The 26,104-nt window shown below is 38.2% G+C and overlaps 1 protein-coding gene across 1 annotated transcript; it reads right to left on the reverse strand.

The window, feature by feature from the left end:
• Positions 1–587: 587 nt before the first annotated feature.
• LOC104434408 (ABC transporter B family member 21-like) lies at positions 588–21,482 on the reverse strand. Its single transcript, XM_039298687.1, has 4 exons — positions 21,138–21,482; positions 20,674–20,814; positions 20,375–20,596; positions 588–860 (listed from the first exon to the last, which is right to left on the reverse strand). Exons 1-4 carry the CDS (start codon positions 21,480–21,482, stop codon positions 588–590), a joined length of 981 nt encoding a protein of 326 aa, XP_039154621.1.
• Between the last annotated feature and the right edge of the window lie 4,622 nt (positions 21,483–26,104).

Consider the following 26,104-nt stretch of genomic DNA (forward strand, 5'->3'; position numbering starts at 1 on the left):
TGTGAGAAAGAGGGCAGAAATGGCAGATGAGTAATGAAAGATCGCTCGAGAGCGCGCGATGGGAAAATGATTTCCTCTAGAAAATGATTTCCTCTTTTCAAAAGAGGAAATCATTTTCCACGATTTGATGGAGAAATTTTCCTTTGACCGGAAAACATTTTCCTTGACCATTTATTTTCCTCCGTCCGAACACCGGAAATTCGGAAAATATTTTCCCGGAAGTTATTTTCCGAAACGAACGGAGCATAAATGTCAAAAGTTACAAAATCATGAAGATCGAGAAGGTAAGGAAAGAAATTATTGTTTGGCCAGAGAAAAGAAGAAAGCCGATGCATAGATCATGGAGTTGCATTATATTTATACCTGTGGCAACTTGTCTATGAACTTGGCCGCGCTCGCAAGTTCTGCAGCAGCTTTGATCTCCTCAAGCGTGGCGCCTTCCTTTCCATATGCAATATTGTCCTTGATGCTGCAAGCAAATAACACAGGCTCCTGGCTGACAAACCCAATTTTGCTCCTGATCCATTTAAGCTGAAACTCTTTTAAGGTTGATCCCATCGATAAGTACTTCACTGTCTTGCGGATCATTAAATCTCTGCAGTTGTACCACTTGGGATGCCAAGGGAGAACCCGTTGAATAGTTGTTCATCGGGCCTGGCTGGATAAGTGAAATAAACATCCCTCAACTCTATATCTCCACGAATGTCGTCTAGTTTCTTTCCCTTGGTATCAAATGAATCAATGTCCGGCTTCCTGTGGATGGTCTTGATCATCTTATATGCAGCAGCTTGACCAGCAGCAAATGTACTCATGCATGGAGAAGCCTGCCCAAGAGACCTAATGAACGTCCGCACCATGCCCTAAAAAAGGAGGAACAAAAAGAAAGAAAATCCATGATCAAGCTTTCTAAATTTCAATAGGGTAAATAAGGAATTGAACCATGAGAACAAATACCCAAAAGAAAAAGGACAATTTGAGTGCAACTCATATAGAACCAGTCAAGACTGCCACGACCACATTAATCACTGTGCCTCCATTATATCCCTTGTCCAATATCAACTTCGCACTGTTGGAGAAATCTTCTTGAAATGTTTTGAAGTTGACAAATCGTTTCTATCAGTCTAGTCTGAAGGCTTGCAGACTCTGCTATTTAAAGTCTGAAGACCTTGGGACAGCCTAGACTCAAGACTCAAAGTCTATCCTCATTGTGATCACTAATCCGTTGAAGAAAAGTTATCCAAAACTGGATGTTTCGTTGAGGATTTAACCTTATCAACTCGGAGAAGATCTCATGGCTAGAGAAGACATAAACGAGTCCTTTGATTGATCGAAGATTGATTCGATAATTGAAGATCCGGTGATTGCCTAAATATTATTGGAAGGTTCGCTTATGAAAACCGAGATCCCGATTGTATGGGCGAACAGATTGATGGGCTATCAACACGTTCCTTTAATAGCTTGAACAATCTTCCTAATTGATTCCGTCCAACGGGTAGATTGGAGGAATTCCTTTGGTAAGTGCCAACGGGTATGATGGCATAAAGGAGTATATAAGGAAGACTGTCTTAGTTGTTCAAGGTGTGCGTGATAGAAGAATTCTAAAGTCTCGAAGCTCCTTTTTGTTTAGACAAATCCTTTGAGCGAATACTTGTATACGAAAGAGAGAGTCTATATTTGTGAGAAATCTTGAGGAGGTGTGGTAGAACATCTACACTGTGGAATCAAGGCAAAGCTGTGCTGTAACCTCTCTCTTGTTCATAGTGGAATCCAGTCAATAGGGCTGTCGGTGAAGAAGAGTGGACGTAGGCTTGATATGCCGAACCACTATAAACCGCGTGTTAAATTTTCTCTTCTCTCGTCTTACTTTGATTATCGTTTCCTCCAACTGTCTAGTATTGTGCAATTGCTTGAGAAAAATTCTTTATATACCTATTCACCCCCCTCTAGGTACTCATATTAGCAATATCAATTGGTATCAGAGCCTATGTACTTACTTTATTTGAAGTGTTTTACTTCGTAGTAAAAGATCCATGGCTAGTATGCTAGCACCGGGGGCGATGGAAGGGCAAAGCAATACCAGACCACCCTACTTTGATGGAAAGGATTACAACATCGGAAGAACAAGATGAAAGCTTTCCTTCGATCAAAGGATCATCTGGGATGGGACGTTGTAGAAAAAGGAATTACTCCTACCACTACATCAGTCTCTGAAAGAGGAAAAGAAACTGATGAAACCAGCGGAATGTCTCAGGAAGAAATAATCAAGAGACAAGCACTCGATGCAAAAGCAATTTACTCCTTATATTGTGCTTTATCACCAACTGAATATAATAGAATATCTTCTTGTGGTACAGAAAAGAAGTTTGGGACAGATTGCATATCACCTATAAAGGAACGGTCGAGTGAAGGAAACAAGAATCAACATTCTTCTCGGTCAATCGAAGCCTTGAGAATGAAACCAGGAGAATCTATATCGACATGTTTAGTTGTTTTACGAGATATTGTGAATGGTCTTGAAAATCAAGGTCAACCAACTTCCGATCCCATGAAGGTAAACAAGCTACTGCGTGGACTCTTCGAGGATTGGAATCACATAAAGACTTCGATAAGAGAGACACAAAGAATTATGCCACTATCGTCGACGAGCTAATTGGAACTCTTCGAGTCTTATGAAGTGGAACGGATCAATGAAGATGAAGATCCAAAAGGTAAGAAGTCCATTGCATTAAAATCAAATGATGATTCTGATGATACAGATTCTGAAGAAGATATGGACGATGAGGAGCTTGCTCTCATGATAAGAAGATTTAGAAAACTGAATAGAAAAGGAAGAAGGTTCAACTCAAAGAAACAAAGCTTTCAAAGACAGCAGACCAAGTCTGGTGATGATGAGGAACCAAACAAAGACATAGTCCGCTTTTGAATGTAAGAAAAAGGGACACATCGGACCCAACTGTCCTCTTCAGAAGAAGAAGAAAGGAAAGCTGAAAGATTTCGAAAAGCTCTCAAAGCCGAAACTGGAGGTGACACAGAGTGTGAAGAAAGTGATAATGAATATGCCAATCTATGTCGATGGCACAATCGGACTGACTGGATCGACTCGGGACAGTGAATTTGAGGCAAGTAATATTAAAATTCCTATCAAAGTTTCTAAATATATTGATGAATTATGTTTTAGTCTTAAGACTTCTCTCAAAAGAATTCCCGAACTGAAAAAGGAAAACTCAGCTCTAAAACAAAAGGAAAATGTTTTAGTAGAAAGAGTTAAAAGTCTAGACTTATTGTTTCCACTCTTAAAGAAAATGAAGATAATCTTTTAAAAGAAAATGCTCTTTTAAAAACAGACTTATCAAATATCTCAAAGAAATTTTCAATAGGTCCGAAAAACTTGAGAAAATTCTTTCAGCTCAAAGACCTTACTTCAATAAGTCCGGTCTAGGTATGTGAAGAAACAATTCCCTGATTGATTTTCCTAAAGTAAAAGAAAGAATTAAGAAAAGACTCTCGAGAGAGGTTTACAAAAATCACTTCAAGAAAGTTTTTGTAAAATCTGTAGGTAGAAATGCTCTAAAATGTTCAAAATGCAATAGTCCGGATCACTTTGAAAAAGAGTGTCCTATGGTTTGGAAACACGTTAAGAGAATATGGGCTAATCGCTTATGTTACTAACACCAAAGGACCCAAGAAAGTTTGGGTACAAAAGAAAGCTTGAGACTCTTTTTTAAATGCAGGTCACCGTCAAGAAAAAGGTAAAGTGGTATCTTGACGGTGGATGCTCAAGACACATGACGGGAGACTCAAATTGTTTTATAAAGATTGCTCAAGTAAATGGTGGAAAAGTTTCATTTGGAGGAAACTTGACAAAGGAGTATTGTGGGATTTGGAACTGTGAAAATTGGAAATCTCACCATAAGTAATGTTTCCTTAATGGAATGACTCAATTACAATCTTCTCAGCATTAGTCAATTGTGTGATTGGTTTCAAGATCTTCTTTCAAGAAGGAATATGTTCGGAATCGGTAAAGACTCTACTCGTCTTTCATGGGTCGTAGACATGGAAACATTTATCTTCCGGATGTGAAACCAAATGAATCGCAATGTTTTATCTCAATTCAAGACGAAGCAAGCTTATGGCACATAAAGCTTGGTCATGTCAACATGAAGCAATTAGCCAAAATCTCATCAAACCAGCTTGTTCGAGGACTACCCAAATTACCTTATCAAAAGACTGATCCATGCACTCCATGTATTCGGGAAAGCGGGTAAGAAATTCATTTAAGCCAATAAATCATGTCTCTACTAATCATGTACTACGGTTGCTGCATATGGATCTCTTCGGACCAACCAGAACACAGAGTATTGGAGGTAAGAAATATTGCATAGTAATTGTGGACGATTACTCCCGTTTTACTTGGGTATATTTCCTTGCAAGTAAGTCTGAAACCTTCTCGTATTTTGAAAAGTTTGCTAAAAAGGTTCAAAATGAAAAAGGATGTGTTATCTCAAGTATAAGAACAGATCATGGAGGTGAATTTGAAAATCAAGATTTTACAAAATTTAGTGATGAATCTAGCTTTAATCATGTGTTCTCCTCTCCATATACTCCTCAGCAAAATGGAGTTGTGGAAAGAAAGAACAGATCTCTTGAGAAATGGCTAGATCTATTTTAATTGAAAGCAAGATTTCTTCACGATTTTGGGCTGGAAGCTGTTTCAACAGCATGTTATATCATCAATAGAGTCTTCTTAAGACCTATTCTAGAGAAAACCCCTTACGAATTGTTCAAAGATAAGAAGCCTATTGTTTCATACTTTTATGTATTCGGTTGCAAATGTTTTATATTGAAAAATGCAAAAGATCGAGTTGGTAAGTTTGAAGAAAGATCGATGAAGGTATCTTCCTTGGATATTCTACATCAAGCAAAGCCTTCAGAGTCTATAACAAGAAGAGCCGGTCTGTGGAGGAGTCAATGAATGTCAAATTTCAAGACTCACGCAAGATGAATCAAGTCGACTCATCAAGAAGAGTCCGAACTCCGGCCCGAATCTTCCAAAGCTTACAACTCAAGAAGCATCTCGGACTGAAAACCAGCTTCAAGATGTTCTTGTAGATCCAAACAAAGAAAGAGATCATCAACCAGACGGATCAACGAGTAAGCTGGAAGCATAAGTCCGGTCATCCCAAAGATCTTATAATCGGCGAAATGAATGAAGGAATTTGCACAGATCCAAAAGGCGAGAAGAGTCTAGTCTTTGTGGCTCTCGTTTCGAAATTGAACCAAAAAGCATAGAAGAAGCTTTATATGATGAAAGCTAGATTGAAGCTATGCAAGAAGAGCTCGAGACAGGTTTAGCATTAATGATGTTTGGAAATTGACATCCAAACCACAAGGTAAAACGTTATTGGAGCTAAATGGGTGTTCGAAACAAGATGAATGAGAAAGGAAAAGTCACGAAACAAAGCAAGACTCGTGGCCAAGGGATATACGCAAGAAGAAGGAATAGACTATGATGAGACTTACGCTCCAGTAGCAAGGTTAGAAGCTATTCGACTATTACTTGCGTTTGCTTGTTATAAGAATTTCATGTTATTCCAAATGGAAGTCAAAAGCGCCTTCCTAAATGGAGTCATCCAAGAGGAAGTTTATGTGGAACAACCACCAGGGTTTGAAGACCCAAAGAAGCCGGACTCGGTCTTCGGGACCGAAGAAGGCTCTGTATGGTTTAAAGCAAGCACCTCGAGCTTGGTACGACAGATTTGTTGGAGAAATCTTTCCAGAATATTTTGAAGCCGACAAAACATTTCTATCGGCCTAGTCCGGATATCGATAGTTAAAGTCTCAAGACTTTGTAATCTCAAGACTCAAGACTCAAGACTCAAGACTCAAGACTCAAGATTATTCTCACTGACAGTCTTTCTAATCCAGTGGCGAAGGATATCCGAAGCCGAAGTATATGGTTGGGGATTCGATCCAAATCCTCTGGAAAAGATTCCTTAGTTGGAGAATCACTACGGATTTTTTATTCTTATCTAAGAACAATAGAAGATCCGATGGTCGACGAAACATTCTTGGAATGTTCTATTCTTGGAAACCAAAATCGATTGTATGGGGAACAGGATTGATGGACTATCATCAGATTCCTTAAATAGCTCGGATGATCTTCTTAATTGATTCCGACCAACGGGTAGATTGGTGGAATTCCTTTGGTAAGTGCCAACGGCTATGATGGCATAAAGGAGTATAAAAAGGAAGACGTTCTAGTTGTTTTAAGTGTGTGATCGATAGAAAAATTCCAGTCGAAGAACCTTGATTGTTAGTCGATACGGTTCGAGCGAAATTGTACACACGAGAGTGTTTATACTTTGTGATACCTTGAGCGAGTGTAGTAGATCATCTACATCGAGAAATCAAGGAAGATCAACACCGTAACATCTCTTTGTTCATAGTGGAATCCAGCCAATCGGCTGTTAGTGCGAAAGAGTGGACGTAGGCTTGAATCAAGCCGAACCACTATAAACCTCGTGTTTAATTCTCTCTTTCCTTTACTCGGTCTTACGATTGATTCTTTAATTATCCATCTGTCTAAGTATTGTGCAATCTCCAAGAAAATTTTTATAAACCTATTCACCCCCCTCTAGGTACTCGTACTAGCATTTTCAATTGGTATCAGAGCCTGTGTTCTTACTTTATTTGAAGTGTTTTACTTCTCAGTAAAAGATCCATGGCTAGTATGCTAGCACCAGGGCTGGTGGAAGGGCAAAGCAATACCAGACCACCCTACTTTGATGGAAAGGATTACAACATCTGGAAAAACAAGATGAAAGCTTTTCTACGATCAAAGGATCCTCCGGAATGGGATGTGGTGGAAAGAGGAATTACTCCTACTGCTGCATCGCATCCGAAAGAGGGAAAGAAACTGTTGAAACCAGCGGAATGTCTCAAGAAGAGATAAACAAGAGACAAGCACTCGATGCAAAAGCAATTTACTCTTTATATTGTGCTTTATCACCAACTGAATATAACAGAATATCTTCTTGTGATACAGCAAAAGAAGTCTGGGACAGATTACATATCACTTATGAAGGAACAGACCGAGTGAAGGAGACCAGAATTAACATTCTCCTTGGTCAATATGAAGCCTTCAAAATGAAACAAGGAGAATCTATAACCGACATGTTTAGTCGTTTTACGAGATATTGTCAATGGTCTTGAGAATCAAGGACAGAAAATTTCTGATCCTATGAAGGTGAACAAGTTCTTGCGTGGACTCTCCAAGGATTGGAATCATATAAAGACTTCAATAAGAGAGACGCAAAGAATTATGCCATTATTTGTAGACGAGCTGATTGGAACTCTTGATCTTATGAAGTGGAACGAATTAATGAAGACGAAGATCCAAGAGGTAAGAAATCCATTGCATTAAAATCTAACGATGATTCGATGATACGAGACTCGAAGAAGATGCGGACGATGAGGAGCTTGCTCTTATGATTAGAAGGTTCAAAGCTGAATAGAAAAGGGAGAAGGTTCAACTCAAGGAAACAAAGTCTTGAAACAACAAACCAAGTTTGTTGATAATGAGGAACCAAACAAAGATGTAGTTTGTTTTGAATGTAAGAAAAAGGGACACATCGACCAAATTGTCCTCTCTGAAGAAGAAAAGAGGAAAAGCTGAAAAGTCTCGAAAAGCTCTCAAAGCCGAAACTTGGAGCGATACTGAGTGTGAAGAAAGTGATGAGGAATATGCCAACCTGTGTCTAATGGCACAATCAGACTCAGATTCTGGATCAGACTCAGACAGTGAATTTGAGGTAAGTGATTATAAAATCCCTGTCAAAGTCTCTAAATACATTGATGAACTATGTTTTAGTCTTAAGACTTCTCTAAAAGGATTTCCGAACTTAAAAAGGAAAACTCAGTCTTAAAACAAAAGGAAAATATTTTAGAAGAAAAAGTGAAAAGTTTAGACTTGAATATTTCTACTCTTAAGGAGAATGAAGATAAACTTTCAAAAGAAAATGCTTTCTTAAAAACTGACTTATCAAATATTTCAAAGAAATTTTCAATAGGGTCTCGAAAAACTTGAAAAGTTCTTTCGGTCAAAGACCTTACTTTAACAAGTCGGTTTGGGTATGACAGCAGAAACAATTCCTTTGATTGATTTTCCAAAAGTAAAAGAAAGAATTAAGAAAAGACCGTCAAAAGAGGCTTACAAAAATCATTTCAAGAAAGTCTTTGTAAAGTCCGTAGGTCGAAGTGCTCTAAGGTGTTCAAAGTGTAAGTCGGGATCATTTTGAAAAAGAGTGTTCTATGGTTTGGAAGCCTGTCAAGAAAGTATGGCCTAGTAATGCTTATTCTACTAACGTCAAAGGACCCAAGAAAATTTGGGTACCAAAGAAAGCTTGAGACTCTCTTTTGAATGCAGGTCTCTGTCAAAAGAAAATTAAGTGGTATCTTGACAGCGGATGTTCAAGACACATGACGGGAGACTCAAATTGCTTCATAAAGCTTGTTCAAGTGAATGGTGGAAAAGTTTCATTTGGAGGAAACAGCAAAGGAAGCATTGTGGGATTTGGGGCTGTGAAAATTGGAAATCTCACAATAAGCAATGTCTCTCTAGTGGAAGGACTCAACTACAATCTTCTAAGTATTAGCCAATTGTGTGATCTTTGGTTTCAAGATCTCCTTTCACGAAGGCATATGTTCCGGAATTAGTAAAGACTCAACTCAGTCTTTCATGGGTCGAAGGCATGGAAATATCTACCTCCTTGATGTAAAACCAAATGAAGCACAATGCCTAATCTCAATTCAAGATGAAGCAGTCTTATGGCACAGAAAGCTTGGCCATGTCAACATGAAACAATTAGCCAAAATCTCATCAAAGAAGCTTGTTCGAGGTCTACCTAAATTGCCATACCAAAAGTCGATTCATGCACTCCATGCATTCTCGGGGAAAGCAGGTAAGAAATTCATTTAAGCAAATAAACCATGTTTCTACTAATCATGTACTACGGTTGCTTCATATGGATCTCTTCGGACCAACCAGAACCCAGAGCATTGGAGGTAAGAAATATTGCCTAGTAATTGTGGATGATTACTCCCGCTATACTTGGGTATATTTTCTTACAAGTAAGTCAGAAACCTTTTCGTATTTTGAAAAATTTGCCAAAAAGGTTCAAAATGAAAAAGGATGTGCAATCTCAAGCATAAGAACAGATCATGGAAGTGAATTTGAAAATCAAGATTTTACGAAATTTTGTGATAAATCTGGTTTTAATCATATGTTTTCCTCTCCATATACTCCGAGCAAAATGGAGTTGTGGAAAGAAAGAATAGATCTCTTCAAGAAATGGCTAGAACACTTTTAATTGAAAGCAAAATTTCTTCACGATTTTGGGCGGAAGCTGTCTCAACAAAGCATGCTATATTATAAATAGAGTCTTTTTAAGACCTATTTTAGAGAAAACCCCTATGAATTGTTCAAAAGTAAAAAGCCTATTGTTTCATACTTTCATGTGTTTGGTTGCAAATGCTTTGTTTTGAAAAATGCAAATGATCGAGTTGGTAAGTTTGAAGAAAGATCGGATGAAGGCATCTTCCTTGGATATTCTACATCAAGCAAAGCCTACGAGTCTACAACAAGAAAAGCCATTCGGTGGAGGAATCAACGAATGTTAAATTCCAAGACTCAATGCAAGATGAATCCAGTCAGACTCAGTATGAAGAGTCTGAACCTACTCCAGACCTTCCAATGCTTACAACTCAAGAAGCATCTCAGTCTCTGGAAGTCCAACATCAAGAAGCTCATGAAGATTCAAATAAAGAAAGAGATCATCAACTAGGCAGAACAACCAAGAATGGAAGCATAAATCCGGTCATCCTGAAGATCTCATTATTGGCGAAATCAATGAAGGAATCCGCACGGATCAAAAAGGCGTGAAGAATCTAGTCTTTGTGGCTCTCATTTCTGAAATTGAACCAAAAAGCATAGAAGAAGCTTTATCTGATGAAAGCTGGATCGAAGCTATGCAAGAAGAACTCAGACAATTCAACATCAATGATGTCTGGGAATTGACATCTAAACCAAAAGGTAAAACTGTTATTGGAACCAAATGGGTATTCAGGAACAAGATGAATGAAGAAGGAAAAGTCGTACGAAACAAAGCAAGACTCGTGGCCAAAGGATATACGCAAGAAGAAGGAATAGACTATGATGAGACTTACGCTCCGGTAAAAGGTTAGAAGCTATTCGTCTATTACTTGCGTTTGCTTGTTATAAAAATTTCTGGTTATTCCAAATGGACGTCAAAAGTGCATTCCTAAATGGATTCATCCATGAGGAAGTTTATGTGGAACAACCACCTGGATTTGAAGACCCAAAGAAGCCAGACTCAGTCTTCAGACTGAAAAAGGCATTGTATGGTTTAAAGCAAGCACCTCGAGCTTGGTACGACAGACTAAGTAAATTCTTATTACAGAATGGTTTTGTCAAAGGTAAAGTAGATACTACATTGTTTATCAAAAAGGAAAGCAAAAGCTTTTTACTTGTTCAAATATATGTGGACGATATTATTTTTGGATCATCTAATGAAAGTCTATGCAAGAAATTTTCTAAGTCTATGCGGGATGAGTTTGAAATGAGTATGATGGGAGAGTTAACATTCTTTCTTGGACTCCAAGTGAAACAAATGAAGGAAGGAACTTTTATCCATCAAGAAAAATATGCGAATGATCTTGTCAAAAGGTTTGGATTGGTAAAGTGTAAAAAGACCGACATACCAATGTCATGTTCTCAGAAGATAGACAAGGATGAAGAAGGGAAGAAAGTAGATCAAAAGCTGTATAGGAGCATGATCGGTTCACTTCTTTATCTTACGCTTCTAGACTCGATATTTTGTTGAGTGTTTGCATTTGTGCTAGGTTTCAATCAGATCCCGAGAGAATCTCATCTCGGTCTGCTGTAAAACGTGTTATCAAATACGTTGCCTCATCTTCAAGCATCGGTCTCGGTATCCCAAGAAGGAGACTATAATCTTCTAGGATACTCGGATGCAGATCTGGCCGGTTGCGAGTCGATAGAAAAAGCACCTCCGGAACTTGTCAACTACTTGGAAACGAACGGTGTCTTGGTTTTCGAGGAAGCAAAGCACCGTAGCTCTTTCAACGACGAAGCGAGTATGTAGCTCTTGGAAGCTGCTGTTCACAAATTCTATGGATAAAACAACAGCTACAAGACTTTGGGATTGAAGACTCATGCACGAAATCAGATGTGACAACACCAAAGTGCGATCAATCTCACCAAAATCCAATCCTTCATTCAAGAGCAAAGCATATTGAGATTCGACATCACTTTATTAGAGATCATATTCAAAATGGAGAAATCTCGATTCAATTTGTTGATTCAAAGAGTCAACTAGCGGATATATTCACAAAGCCTTTGGAGAAAAATCAATTCGACCTTATCCGTTCAAGACTCAACATTTTGAAGCCTGAAGAAGTTAAAAGTCTAGAGACTCACCAACTCGAGACTCTAATCTTTCGACTTTAAATTCTCGACTCAGACATTCGTGGCTATAGACGTAAGTTGTATTTCATCTAAGAGGTACGAATTTTCACTTAGTTATTTTAACTCGAAAAGGTACGATCTTTTATTCAGTTATTCTATAATCCGAATGAAATTTGGAGATTTTTTTTAAAAGAATAATTTTGGCAGTTATTGATTTTGAATAAAAGTGATCGTTCACTTTCCTTGCACCGATTGAACTTCCCTTTTCAAAACTGAGTTATATATATATATACGGTTGTTCTTTTCCCCAATCTTCAAAACCCTAAAAGGCACTCTCCTCCCGTCTTTTGTTTCTCCGCTTGTTCGTTATCGAGAAAGTGGTCATTTTACTTGGGAAAGCAAGTGAAGGAATCTTCCTATCGACAAAGAAAGATGTCTTCTTCGAGGAAATCATCAAGAATCGCAAGCAGGGGACCACAAAGAATGGAGAAGGGACCAACTCACTTCGATCTCACTGAGGAAGAAGACTTAACAAGTCAGCGACAAAGTCCGATTCGTTCTCATCCACGTCATTCATCGCCTCCTGCCCCACAAGGTGCAAGTCATGATCTGGAAGAAGAGATAATCGAGGATGCCGACCCAGTAAGAGTTCAAAAGCCCTCCTTTTTGTATAAACTTTATCGTGCGTTGAAAAGCACAGGTACTCCATTGAATTATATAGATGACTTCCTTAAGGACAAAAATTATGGGAATGAGTATCTTTTCTGAAGAAAATGGAGGAATGGGGAATTGCCCAGAAAGGAAAAGCGAGAGGAAGCACTTGCGAACATTCCAAGTGATCCTCGTATGCCAGACAAAATTTAATTGAAGGGAACGATGATGACAGAATGTTCCTTGAATTTCAACCAAAAATGGGAGTGGCAAAGGTGAAAGAAAATCGGATGGATTTGTTCAAATCCAAGGATCAAGAAAAAGTATATTCCAGGCTGTTGAAAAGAGGGGTGATAAACCCTAGAAGTGTCGATTTTGACTTCCTGGACGCCATCAACATTAACTTAAGAGAAAAGTTGAATTTATTTCAACTTGAGAATTTTTGCTCTGACTCTACGGACGGGTATGCTCATCTGACCGCTTATTTCTATTCAAATCTTAGCTTTCGGATGCGAATAGAATATCATTTAGTGTACGAGACAAAGTCTACGTGGTAGATGTGAATATGTTGGCTGATATAGTTAGAGTTGAACGAGGACGCTATCTACCAATCAAAGTCTCACTGCCGCACTACACCGGAACTGGTCAAAGATAGGGACGCGAGAGAAGAAAGTTACTTATTCCGAATGAATGCCATCAACATTGTGCTTCATAAGATTGTGATCAACTGTCTTAGACCAAAGTCTACGTCAAAGACTTCGTGTCTCTTTCGAAGCAAAGTTGATGTACGCGATCAACACAGACGAAAGTTCTCTCTACCGCACACTATTCTCTTCCATATGTACAGATCAATGTCAAAAGACAAAGGACAATTGCCTTATCCTGGTCTGGTGACAAAGATCTTCAGACACATGAATATTGAACCGCATCAATCTCTTTGTGTTCAACCGTGTGATAAGATGGTGGTAGGTTTGAAGATGTTAACGAAGATGCGTCTGCAAGAACTTTCCAAGGTAATGGAGAAATTCAGAGTGAAATCTCCTATTCAGTCTGCTTCAAAGAGAAAAGGAAAGGAGGCCATTGGAGCCCCATCAAAAAGGAAGAAAAGATCTCTCATCCTAGAGGATGAAGATGAAGAGGATGAAGATCCTACTATCCAAGCACTGACAAGAACCAGACGTTCTGTGTCTCGGCCCGAGAGAATTTCAGAAGAACCGAGAGAGAAGAAGAAGAGCAGAGAGAGAAGGAGAAAGAAGCTGAAGAAGAGAAAGAAAAATCTGCTGCTGAACTGGAGAGAAGGGAAATCTAGAGCATGATCATCACTCTTCCCCTTCGGATGTCCTAGAGACGGGGAGTTGGCGAGCAAGTAAAGTCTCGCACCTCATGCTGCAAATAGTGAAGGTCCAAGACAATCTCCAGCGGACCCGAGGAAGAATTTCAGGCTTCTCAATTGCACGAAGAAGGTGATACGTCGACACCAAATCTGCAAGACTATACGAAGCGCCTTCATATACTCTTACTCCATCTGAAAAAGCTCAAGCCGGTACACGTACAGACAATTCTGCAGATTTTCATCGCATCATGGATATTCTTCGGAAATGCGTGGCCAAATATATGCACTTTGGAATGTGAAATTCAAGCCATGAAGAATGCTGGACAAGCATCTTCAGTCAGCCTAGAGGACAAGATGAAAGACCTTGCTCTGCAAATTCAAGCCAATGCCAAAGGAGAGGAGGTAGCTCATCTAAGAGAGGATTTCAAGAGGCTAGAAGGTGTAGTGCAGTCAATGGGAGAATTCCGGATCGTGCGCATTCCCAGCGAGACATGAATTCTTTCTCACCCTCTTTTTAATGATGACAAAAAGGGGGAGAACCAATTTGAACAAACTATTTTAAAACTTTATTTGACTTTTGTGGTTATGTTTATTTTTTAGTATGACTTGAGAACTTGAACTTGAGTGTGAGACTGAATTGGCTGTGGATTTTGACTGTGGATTTTGATGCTTGACTGGTTGCATTTATATCAAGTATTGTTATATGGTATTACTCATGAAAGACTAACCAATTTGCTGTGGATGCAGAGTCTGGTTGTTTATTAATCTTTATGAGTTAGCCATATTGCTTGAGAAATGTTTTTGCAGGTCAAAGTTGTTCAAATCTACAAGAAAGTTTTGTCACCATCAAAAATGGGGAGATTGTTGGAGAAATCTTTCTAGAATATTTTGAAGCTGACAAAACATTTCTATCAGTCTAGTCTGGATATCGATAGTTAAAGTCTCAAGACTTTGTAATCTCAAGACTCAAGACTCAAGACTCAAGATTATTCTCACCGACGTCTTTCTAATCCGGTGGCGAAGGATATCCGGCCGAAGTATATGGTTGGGGATTCGATCCAAATCCTCCGGAAAAGATTCCTTAGTTGGAGAATCACTACGGATTTTTTATTCTTATCTAAGAACAATAGAAGATCCGATGGTCGACGAAACATTCTTGGAATGTTCTATTCTTGAAACCAAAATCCCGATTGTATGGGCGAACAGGATTGATGGGCTATCATCAGATTCCTTAAATAGCTCGGATGATCTTCTTAATTGATTCCGACCAACGGGTAGATTGGTGGAATTCCTTTGGTAAGTGCCAACGGCTATGATGGCATAAAGGAGTATAAAAAGGAAGACGTTCTAGTTGTTTTAAGTGTGTGATCGATAGAAAAATTCCAGTCCGAAGAACCTTGATTGTTAGTCGATACGGTTCGAGCGAAATTGTACACACAGAGAGTGTTTATACTTTGTGATACCTTGAGCGAGTGTAGTAGATCATCTACATCGAGAAATCAAGGAAGATCAACACTTGTAACATCTCTTTGTTCATAGTGGAATCCAGCCAATCGGCTGTTAGTGCAGAAGAGTGGACGTAGGCTTGAATCAAGCCGAACCACTATAAACCTCGTGTTTAATTCTCTCTTTCCTTTACTCAGTCTTACGATTGATTCTTTAATTATCCATCTGTCTAAGTATTGTGCAATCTCCAAGAAAATTTTTATAAACCTATTCACCCCCCTCTAGGTACTCGTACTAGCATTTTCAAGATTAAGTAAGTTTTTAATACAAAATGGTTTTGTCAAAGGTAAAGTGGATACTACTTTATTTATCAAAAAGGAGAACAAAAGTTTCTTACTTGTTCAAATATATGTGGACGACATTATTTTCGGATCTTCTAATGAAAATATGTGCAAGAAATTTTCTAAGTCTATGCGGGATGAATTTGAAATGAGTATGATGGGAGAGTTAACATTCTTTCTTGGTCTTCAAGTAAAACAATTGAAGGAAGGAACTTTTATTTATCAAGAAAAATATGTTAATGATCTTGTCAAAAGATTTGGACTGGAAAAGTGCAAAAAGACCGACATACCGATGTCAAGTTCTTTGAAGATAGACAAAGATGAAGAAGGGAAGAAAGTTAATCAAAAGCTGTACGGGAGCATCATTGGTTCACTCATTTATCTTATCGCTTCTAGACCCGACATCTTGTTGAGTGTTTGCATCGTGCTAGGTTTCAATCGGATCCTAGAGAATCCCATCTCAGTGCTACGAAACGCATCATTAAATACGTTGCTTCATCATCAAGCATCGGTCTTTGGTATCCTAAGAAGGGAGACTTTAATCTTCTGGGATATTCAGACGTAGATCTGGCCGGTTGCAGAGTTGATAGAAAGAGCACTTCGGGAACTTGCCAGTTGCTTGGAAGCGGGGACGGTGTCTTGGTTTTCAAGGAAACAAAGCACCGTGTCTCTTTCAACAACGAAGCGAGTATGTAGCCTTGGGAAGCTGCTGTTCGCAAATTCTATAGATAAAACAACAGCTAAGAGACTTTGAAATTGAAGACTCATGCACGGAGATTAATTGCGACAACACCAGCGCTATCAACCTCACCAAAAATCCAATTCTCCACTCAAGAGCAAAGCATATAGAGATTCGACATCACTTTATAAGAGACCATGTTCAAAATGGAGATGTTTCAATTCAATTTGTTGACTCAAAGAATCAGGCGGCGGATATATTCACAAAGCCTTTGGAGAAAAATCAATTTGAGTCTATACGCTCCGGACTCAACATTTTGAGGTATGAGGATATCAAAGTCTAAAGACTTTCAGACTCGACTTACAAGACTTTATCCGAAAGACGGTCTTGACGTCCGTCGATCCGTAAGTCTTTCTCTCTTGAATCTCATCTTGAAAAGGTACGATTGTCGATTTGTGTTTAAATTGTTGCTATATTTAATTGACGTAAATATTGCATCGTTTCATTTTCAAAAGGGAAGTTATTTTTGAAATGGCTATTTTGCGGAAAAAGACAGTTATTTTGAAAAGGCATATTTTTATTTCCTTTATGACGGTTCGTTTATCCCTCTTTTTAACCGATCGTGAACTGTCGATTTCTCTTCACTTTTCTCTCAAAACCCTAGAAAGCATCGATCCTCCATTCCCGTTTGTCTTCTTCGTTTAATCCAAAAAAGTTGTCATCTTTCCGGGAAAGTCAAGCAAGGAATCTTCCAAAACCGAGAAAGATGTCATCTTCAAGAAAGTCTTCGAGAATTGCAAGCAGGGGACCACGGCGGATGAGTGAGGGGCCTACGCACTTCGATCTTACTGAAGATGAAGTGACTCCAGAACAGCAAGCGAGCCCACAACATTCTCAACAGCGTCATTCTCCTCCATCTAGTCCTCAAGGCGTTGATCATCAACAACGGGAAGAAATCATCGAGGATGACCACGTAAGAGTTCAAAAGCCCGCTTATATTTACTAGTTATATCGTGCCCTAAAAGGAATTCGTACTCCTTTGAACTACATTGATGATTTTCTTAAAGACAAAGGACATGGGAACGAATATATCTTTCTGAAAAAATGAAAAGTTTGGGAATTGCTCGAAAAAGGGGTGGTGAGGAAACCCTTGCAAATATCCCAAGTGATCCTCGTGACCGAGGGCCGAATCCTATAGATGGGAATGATGATGATAAATTATACAGTCAATTCCAACCGAAAATGGGTGTTGCGGTTGATAATCAAGGAAAAAGGGGAGATTTGTTCAGATCAAAGGAGAAAAAGGATCTGTACTCAAAATTGCTGAAGCGTGGGGTAATAAACCCTAGGAGTGTAGATTTTGATTTTCGGATCTTGTGAATATGAACTTGAGGGAAAAGTTCAGTTATCTTCAACTTGAAAAGTTCGCTCGACTCTGAGGCCTATGCTGAATTAATTGCATATTTCTATTCAAATCTAAGCTTTTGGATGCGAATAGATTCTCGTTCAGCGTTAAAGACCAAGATTATGTTGTGGATATGAATATGCCGAGATGTGTTAGAAGTCGAAAGAGGAAGATATCAGCCAATCAAAGTTTCCATTGCTCGGGCCACTCTTGAACGGTGAAGGACAGGAGAACAGATGAAAAGATCACCTACTTAAGGATGGGTGCATTCAACATCTTGCTTCACAAGATTGTGATTAATTGCCTCCGACCGAAATCAACTTCCAAGACCGATGTTTCAAGTTCGAGGCCAGCGATGTATGCCATTCTCTTTGGAAAAAGGTTTTCTCTCCCTCACCTTTGTGATGTTTCACATGTATAGAGCAATGATGAAGGACAGAGGTCAACTCCCTTACCCAAGCCTTGTTACGAAGTTATTCAGACATCTGAATATTCAGCCTCCACAAATATTTTGTGTTCGACCATGCGATCATATGGTGGTAGGTTTGAAAATGGTGACCAAAATGCGTCTGAAGGAACTGAGCAAGGAGTTGGAGAAATTCAAGGAGAAGACTCTGCAAAATCTCATCAAATATCTTCTGCAGCTAAAGAAAAGGGAAGGAGCCCATGGTTGCTCCATCCAAGAAAAGAAGAGCTCTCCTTGTTGAGGATGAAGATGATGAGGAAGACATCACCATCTCTCGCATTGGCTTTGAAGAATTTAAGTCGTCTGTTCCACGTAAAGAATCGGAGCAAATGACGAAAGAAGCGAGAGGAGAAGGAAGAAGAAGAAATAGAAGCTGAAAAAGAAACAGAGGAGGAAAGACCTGAAGAAGAAAGAAGAGAAGAAGGAGAACCCGAAGAAGAACACTCTTCTCCACCGTAGGGCATGGAAACAGGGGAGATCGAGAAAGGAGTGAAGTCTTCATGTCCCGATGCAAGTGAAGGAGTCGATCGCTCACCAGCAGACCCAGATGATGTTTATGCATCTCAATTTCCAGAAGAAGGTCATGAAGTTTCATCGCCAAACCTGCAAGATTATGCTGATCTACCATCATCCGCATTTACTCCATCGATCGAGCCGAAGCAAGTACTCAAACCGATAATGGAGCAGATTTTCGCGAGAATCATGGATATTCTTTTGGAGATGCGAGGTCAGATTTATGCCTTGGGATGCGAAGTTCAAAGCTTGAAGAATGAAGGTCAAGCTTCTTCCTGTTCATTGAATGATAAAATGCAAGCCCTCTGTTCGAGAATCAGGCCAATGCCAAGAGTGAGGAGATTACACGGCTAAAGGAAGACTTTAAAAGGTGGAAGGCATCGTTCGAGTCTATGGAAGATTTCCAGCTTGTCTCTGCGTTCCCAAGCAATCTTAATTTCATCTCATCCTTTTTAATGATGACAAAAAGGGGAGAGATGCAAGATTTGATCAAAAACCTTTCATTCAACTTTTAATTGTTTGTTGGATTGTTTTGTGGTTTGAATCTGTTTGACTTTGGTTTGTGTCTGGATGAGAACTGAACTAGACTTGGACTTGACTGCTTCTATTAACTAATATTGATATCTTATGGATGGCTTCATCATATACTAGACTAACCTATTTTCTATGGTTGCAGATTCTAGTGTTATTCTGTTAAGCCATTTACCTCTATAAGATATGCATATGTGTTTGAGAAATGTTTTTGCGGAGTCAAAGATATCCAAATCTGCGGGAAAGTTTTGTCACCATCAAAAAGGGGGAGATTGTTGGAGAAATCTTCTTGAAGTGTTTTGAAGTTGACAAATCGTTTCTATCAGTCTAGTCCGAAGGCTTGCGGACTTCTGTTATTTAAAGTCGAAGACCTTGGGACAGCCGACTCAAGACTCAAAGTCTATCCTCATTGGATCACTAATCCGTTGAAGAAAAGTTATCCGAACTGGATGTTTCGTTGATGATTTAACCTTATCAACTGGAGAAGATCTCATGGCTGGAGAAGACATAAACGAGTCCTTTGATTGATCGAAGATTGATTCGATAATTGAAGATCCGGTGATTGCCTAAATATTATTGGAAGGTTACGCTTATGGAAACCGAGATTCGATTGTATGGGCGAACAGGATTGATGGGCTATCAACACGTTCCTTTAATAGCTTGAACAATCTTCCTAATTGATTCCGTCCAACGGGTAGAATGGAGGAATTCCTTTGGTAAGTGCCAACGGGTATGATGGCATAAAGGAGTATATAAGGAAGACTGTCTTAGTTGTTCAAGGTGTGCGTGATAGAAGAATTCTAAAGTCGAAGCTCCTTTTGTTTAGACAAATCCTTTGAGCGAATACTTGTATACGAAAGAGAGTCTATATTTGTGAGAAATCTTGAGGAGGTGTGGTAGAACATCTACACTGTGGAATCAAGGCAAAGCTGTGCTGTAACCTCTCTCTTGTTCATAGTGGAATCCAGTCAATAGGCTGTCAGTGAAGAAGAGTGGACATAGGCTTGATATAAGTCGAACCTCTATAAACCGCGTGTTAAATTTTCTCTTCTCTCAGTCTTACTTTGATTATCGTTTCCTCCAACTGTCTAGTATTGTGCAATTGCTTGAGAAATTTTTTTTATATACCTATTCACCCCCCTCTAGGTACTCATACTAGCAATATCACGCACCACGCCATATCGCCAAAGAATAACCACCGGATATGACAAGCGTGACTGTTCCAAGACCAAATCCAGCTGCTAGGCCTTCATGGACACCTGATCTGTATGCATTCGCAAGGAATTTGCTGTAATTTGCGATTTCTCGCTTCTCTCCAATAATGGATGCAACACGCACCAAAATGTGATAATAGTTGGACTCTACAGTAAATGATTAGAGCAATGGCTGAATTTGAGTTCTAGAGCAAAAAAGACATCAAGACATTGGTCTTGCTCTCAGAAATGTGTCGATTTAGTTGGCACGCATGCAGTTCTGGTATTCAGCTATGTAAATGCAACATACCGTTCTGATGGAACCAATCATCTGTTCAACAACATTTGCTGCCTCGGCATAAGTACTTTGCCCGCGAGATGCCATCTTTGAGATTATGAGAGACGTAACACCTCCCGCAATCACTAGCAAAGGAATCATGGTTAGCTTGATGAGGGTCAATAGCCACCCCTTGATGAATGCTATCACGAAGCCTCCAACAAATGTCGACATGAGTTGTATGAACTTCCCCACCTGCACGAATCTAGCAATCCGTTAAAATCCAGGATGAAAGGTGTATACTGAGTACGCCGGCGCAAGGAAAGTATGACCTTTTCACCCATGGCATCCTGGATGAGGACTGTGTCACCTGACATTCTCCCGATGACCTCTCTGGTGTAAGTCTCTTTGTCAAAAAATGCGACATCTTGTCTCAATATAGTTTGCAAGTACAGGCCCCTTATTCTCGCAGCCTATTGCTTGTCAGTGACCATCCAGCAAGATACCTCTGACTAAATGAAAGGAGGAACAGAGATTAAATTTTCTCAATTCCTAAGATAAAGAATTCAACTCCAAACTAAAAGTAAATTGAGAATCAAGATGCACTCACAAAGAAATGCCAATGCACCACACCCAAGTGCCGGGTAGATAAATTTCAGAGCTATCTGAAGATTGCACAAACAATTTAATTAGGTTAATTCACAATCTCAACGCAAGTCCCCCAAAAGAAATTCATTTTCAAGGAAAGGAGTATCTTTGTATCAATTTATCTTGTCCGTACTCGCGGAGATTTTACCCTGGACACAAGATCTACTACATCAGTGTCAGCCTGGTTCTCGCCAATTGTATTGATCAGCTGTCCGAACAATACGGTCATAAGGGGCATGGAAATGCCATTCCCGACTGCGCCTATTGACCCAACAACCGTCAATAGCAAATCAGTAGAATCTGCAAATGAGAACAGCTTATGGAATGGAACTGAGTTCCCTTTCTCATCTCCGTTGCTCTTGTTGGAGTCGTGCTCATTCTCATTCACGGTGGGGCTCTTTGCTGCCACCGCCGCCACCTCAACTTCAAGGCTCCTCGATGTGGTGGATTCATTGGTTCTTGACTCTTCGGTTCCTCCATTTTCGATGGCCATTCTACCTTACCCAGGACACAAATTTGTCAAGCAACTTTTTATTCTTTATATATATACACAGTTGTCTGGGGAATTATGGCGGGCACTCTCGTGACTGCCCTGGAGAGTCCTCTCTCCTCTCCGTGGTCTTGATCTGCGGTTTACGCAACCAACGCTCCCAAATTGCTTGTCCAGCAAACATTTCATGGCACGCGAAGTCGCTCTCTCGGTCAAAGACTCGCAACCCAACATCTCTTGTCAACACTCCCACCCCCACACACACACACACACACACGATCCCTTTCGTTTTGTAATTACAACGTTTTACTTTCTTTTTCTTTTTCTTTTGGTAAGGAACGTTTTGCTTTTCTTTTCTTGGTTTTTTTTTTTTTTTTTGGTCAGTCCTACTCATTCCTACTCTACACTCACTCACAGACTTGTGCTTGCCTCTTGCGGGGTGTTTCTCGAAACTTACGCGTCCCTACTCCTATCCCCCTAAGAAGGTGGAGATTTGAACCCCTCACCTCCCATTTCCATATTGAAACTGGAGGCGAACCCCAGTGGTTTTTTCTTGGTTGTCAAACCTTTTTTTTTTTTTTGGTAACCGAGAACTCTGCCACATGTCAAAGTTCCGTTATTAATAGCGTCAAAGTTCAATAAAATTACTCAAGGATTTTACAAATATTGGAATATCCATTAACATAATTATTTAAAATAGAAATCAATTGATTAATGTAAACCCACATTATAGAAAATTTTCAACATTCTCCAACTTGGGCTATATTAATTATTATTTTTTTAAGTTGTGACCACATAAAACAAAATTTGCAGTTATTAACCCAATAGTGTCGTTTTTAATACAAAATATTTTTCAAAATAAAAATAAGTTAATTAATGTAGCCAAAGTGGGAGAATGTTGGAAATTTCATATAATATGGGCTTACATTAATTAATTGATTTTCTATTTTAGATAATCGAGTTAATGGATATTCCAATATTTGTTAAATCCTTAAGTGATCTTATTGAACTGGGTTTTGGTATCTATTAATAATGGGCCTAGTTGATCATTAAAGTGTAAGCAATTGTGTTTAATTGAAGCTTGTAATGGGAGGGGCCCATTTGACACGTTATTGATTAGGGTTTGCTAGGTGTCATCTCTAGCCTATAAAAGGGTATGCTTATCAGTTGCTTAATCCTATTGAAAGCTGTTATACTGAAATATATCATAAAGATGAAGATCTGACATTCCAATAGATATCTGATTATCAAAGTGATATATTTTTCTTCAAGTGAAGCAATAGCTCAAGAATGTACGTTTTAATTTCGCTGTGTATATCAATTTTGGTGTTTTACAATTATATATGGCTTTAATTATTCTTGATTAATTAATTATTCATGTGAATTTTTTAGTACTTTATGTAGATGACATTTTACTTGCTAGTAGTGATATTGATCTATTAAATGACACAAAATGTTTTTTTTTTTTATCGAAAAAGTTTGATATGAAAGACTTTGGGGAAGTCTCTTTTATTTTAGGTATTGAGATTTATCATAATAGATTTAAGAAGGTTCTGGGGTTATCTAAACAAAAAATTATATAGAACGTGTTTTGAAAAGATTCATTATACAAACCTGCAAGTCTAATGAAGCTCATGTTGTGAAATGAGATAAATTAAGCATAGAGCAATGCCTCAAGAATGATGTTAAAAAAGAAGTAATGACAAATATTTCATATGCTAGTACAGTTGGCAATCTTATGTATGCACAAATATGTACCAAGCCTAATATTGTTTTTGTTGTGAATACTCTTGGAAGATATCTGTTGTCGAATCCAAGTCCGTCATGAACATTAGGTTGCAGCTAAAAATGTGATGAGATATCTACAACAAATAAAAGACTTCATGCTTGTGTATAGTAGAGTTGAGCACCTAAAGGCGATTGAATATTCATATGCTAATTTAGCTAGTTGTTCGGATGATTGAAAAACAACTTCTGGATATATTTTTATGATGGTTGAAGGTGCTATTTCTTGGAAGAGCACAAAGCAAACCTTGATTACGAACTCTACAATGTATGTTAAATTTGTAGCGTGTTACAGCGCGTCAATTCAAGCTATTTGGCTCAAAAATTTGATTTCAAAATTGCGAGTTGTGGACTCTATTGCTAGACCTATGATGATCTACTGTGATAACACTACGACTGTGTTTTATTCCAAGAATAACAAGATCAACAATGCGTCCAAACACATGGAAATCAAATATTATACTGTTAAAGACTTGGTAAAAAAACGGAGACATTGTGGTTGAGAATATTAGAACTAAGTCCATGTTAACTGATCCTCTAACAAAAGGCTTATGACCTATTTTATTTAAAGAACATGTAAAGAATATGGGTGTTTTAGATTCTTTTGATTTCTGTTGTTATTGATAGCCATATAGTTTGTATTTCTAGATATTATAGTTATATGCAAATTGATAATGCTTTCATGATGTCTATCAAATCATTTATTTTCAGTGATCATTATTGTTAATTCTATTATTATTCTTTCTCCAATTGACTGAAAAATTGAAGTATAATATAGTATCTTTAAACAAATTTAACTTAAAGATGACTGGATGTCACTAATTATGAGATCTCATGTTGGATTGTAACATAGTCGTGCAATTTCATGTTGTTTAGAAATTGTGCTAATGCAGATTTATGTTATTGAGAAATTGTATTGAGGACCGATAAAAAATAGTGTATATTTTGATCACATGTTGACACTATTCTTATTACACTACTAGGCCCATGATCCATGAAAATATAATGTTTATTACGTGATTATGGAAAGCCATGTGTTGTGGTTTTTTCTTAACACACTGATCCCCATAGTCCTATACTGAGATTATATAAAATTGGATTGGTTTTGAGATACCGTTATTGGATTATTATTATTATTTTTTAAAAGTTGTGGCCACATAAAAAAAAATTAGTTATTAATTCGATAGTGTTGTTTTCAATATAAAATCTTTTTCAAAATAAAAATAAGTTAATTAATGTAGCCCAAATGAGAGAATATTTGAAATTCTTATAATACGAGCTTACATTAATTAATTAATTTTCTCTTTTAAATGATCGGGTTAATGGATATTGCAATATTTGTCAAATCATTAAGTGATTTTATTGAACTGGGTTTTCGCATCTATTAATAACGAGCCTAGTTAAGTAGCAAAGTGTAAGCAATTGTATTTAACTGAAGCCCGTAATGAGAAGGGCCCATTTGACACGTTATTGATTAGGGTTTGCTAGGTCTCCTCTTTAGCCTGAAAAAGGTAGGTTATACCTATCGGTTGCTTAATTCCATTGAGAGCTGTTATACTGAAATAGATTATAGAGAGGAAGATTTAGCATTTCAATTGATCTCTAATTATTAGAGTGATCTTTTTTTTTTCTTCAAGTAAAACAATAGCTCAAACAGGTACATTTTAATTCCACCGTGTCTATTGATTTTGGTGTTTTACAATTATATATGGATTCGATTCTTCTTGATTAATTAATTATTCATGTGAATAATTTTCTACAGAAAAACCCATCCAGAATTTTGTAAATATTCTTGTCACCGCAGCATTATTCAAAACTCTGTTAACTTACTTTGAAATTAAAAAGAAAAGGAAAATACCATCACAAGAGAAAATAAGGGGGGTGTTTTCCCTTACATACTCCCTAGATTACGAAAGAAATGAATGAACGGGACAAAATTTTCTAATAAGAGCGGCATCATCTTGCCCTTTTCATTAATCAAATTGCCTACGCGCATAAATGTTGAAATGAAAGTCACGGAAACTTATTATTGTAAATATATATATATATAGATAGATAGATAGATAGATAGATAGATATACATATTATGCAAATAGCAACGTTCCAAATTTCTATAGTTTATTGAATTTGATCGGTTTATACATTAATCTCCCACAAATCCAAATGTTTATATGAAATAGGAGAGAGGTAACGACGATCAAAAAGGTCGCCATCACTCAAGTGCTCCTTTGAGACACCGCTTGTAATAATTTTTGGCCGTGCCATGACATATTGATTCGTAATTTATCACTGCTTCAATATATCGTCGTTGAAAAGCATGCGTGAATTGACTTTCGCTCCAATTGGATGCTTTAACTATGAAATTTTCGCAATCATGTAAATCCATTTACAGTTCTTCTCGCAATTTATCCAAAACGTGATTGATATTTTAGATTTTTGGTAGGGAAGGAAAAAGAGCATTATTCGCGGTTGCTCAAGTGCAACACAAAAAGTTTCGATCGCCCGCCAAGCACCAGTCTTTTTTAAAAGGATGGCTGTAGCTATTGGCCCCGCGGCCCATTCCTCGACATTTATTTCCATCAATTACGACTCATCGAATTGTGCAGTTGCATACTGAATTTGATCAAAACAGTTCGACGCACCCCATTCCCACCTACTAATGTTTGCTCTAATTAGATTTGAATGATGCTGATGCTGAGCCCTATGAGATTTTCTAAGGTTTTTGGCTTGCTAATACAGCTGGTGTATGGAGCTCAATAAGCAAAATCCATATTTCACCTGCAGTCATCTCTTGACCATCCATGGAAAAAAAAAATCACTTGATAAACAATCCCTTTTCA

The sequence above is a fragment of the Eucalyptus grandis genome, chromosome 1 (genome assembly GCF_016545825.1).
Source record: "Eucalyptus grandis isolate ANBG69807.140 chromosome 1, ASM1654582v1, whole genome shotgun sequence".
Classification (NCBI taxonomy): domain Eukaryota; kingdom Viridiplantae; phylum Streptophyta; class Magnoliopsida; order Myrtales; family Myrtaceae; genus Eucalyptus; species Eucalyptus grandis.

Coding starts and splice junctions, on each gene's coding strand:
- LOC104434408 (XM_039298687.1), bottom strand. CDS start 21,482: ATGGCCATCGAAAATGGAGGAACCGAAGAGTCAAGAACCAATGAATCC. Junction 20,815..21,137: donor TAGTAGATCTTGTGTCCAGG/GTAAAATCTCCG, acceptor GACAAGCAATAG/GCTGCGAGAATAAGGGGCCT. Junction 20,597..20,673: donor AGGATGCCATGGGTGAAAAG/GTCATACTTTCC, acceptor AGATTCGTGCAG/GTGGGGAAGTTCATACAACT.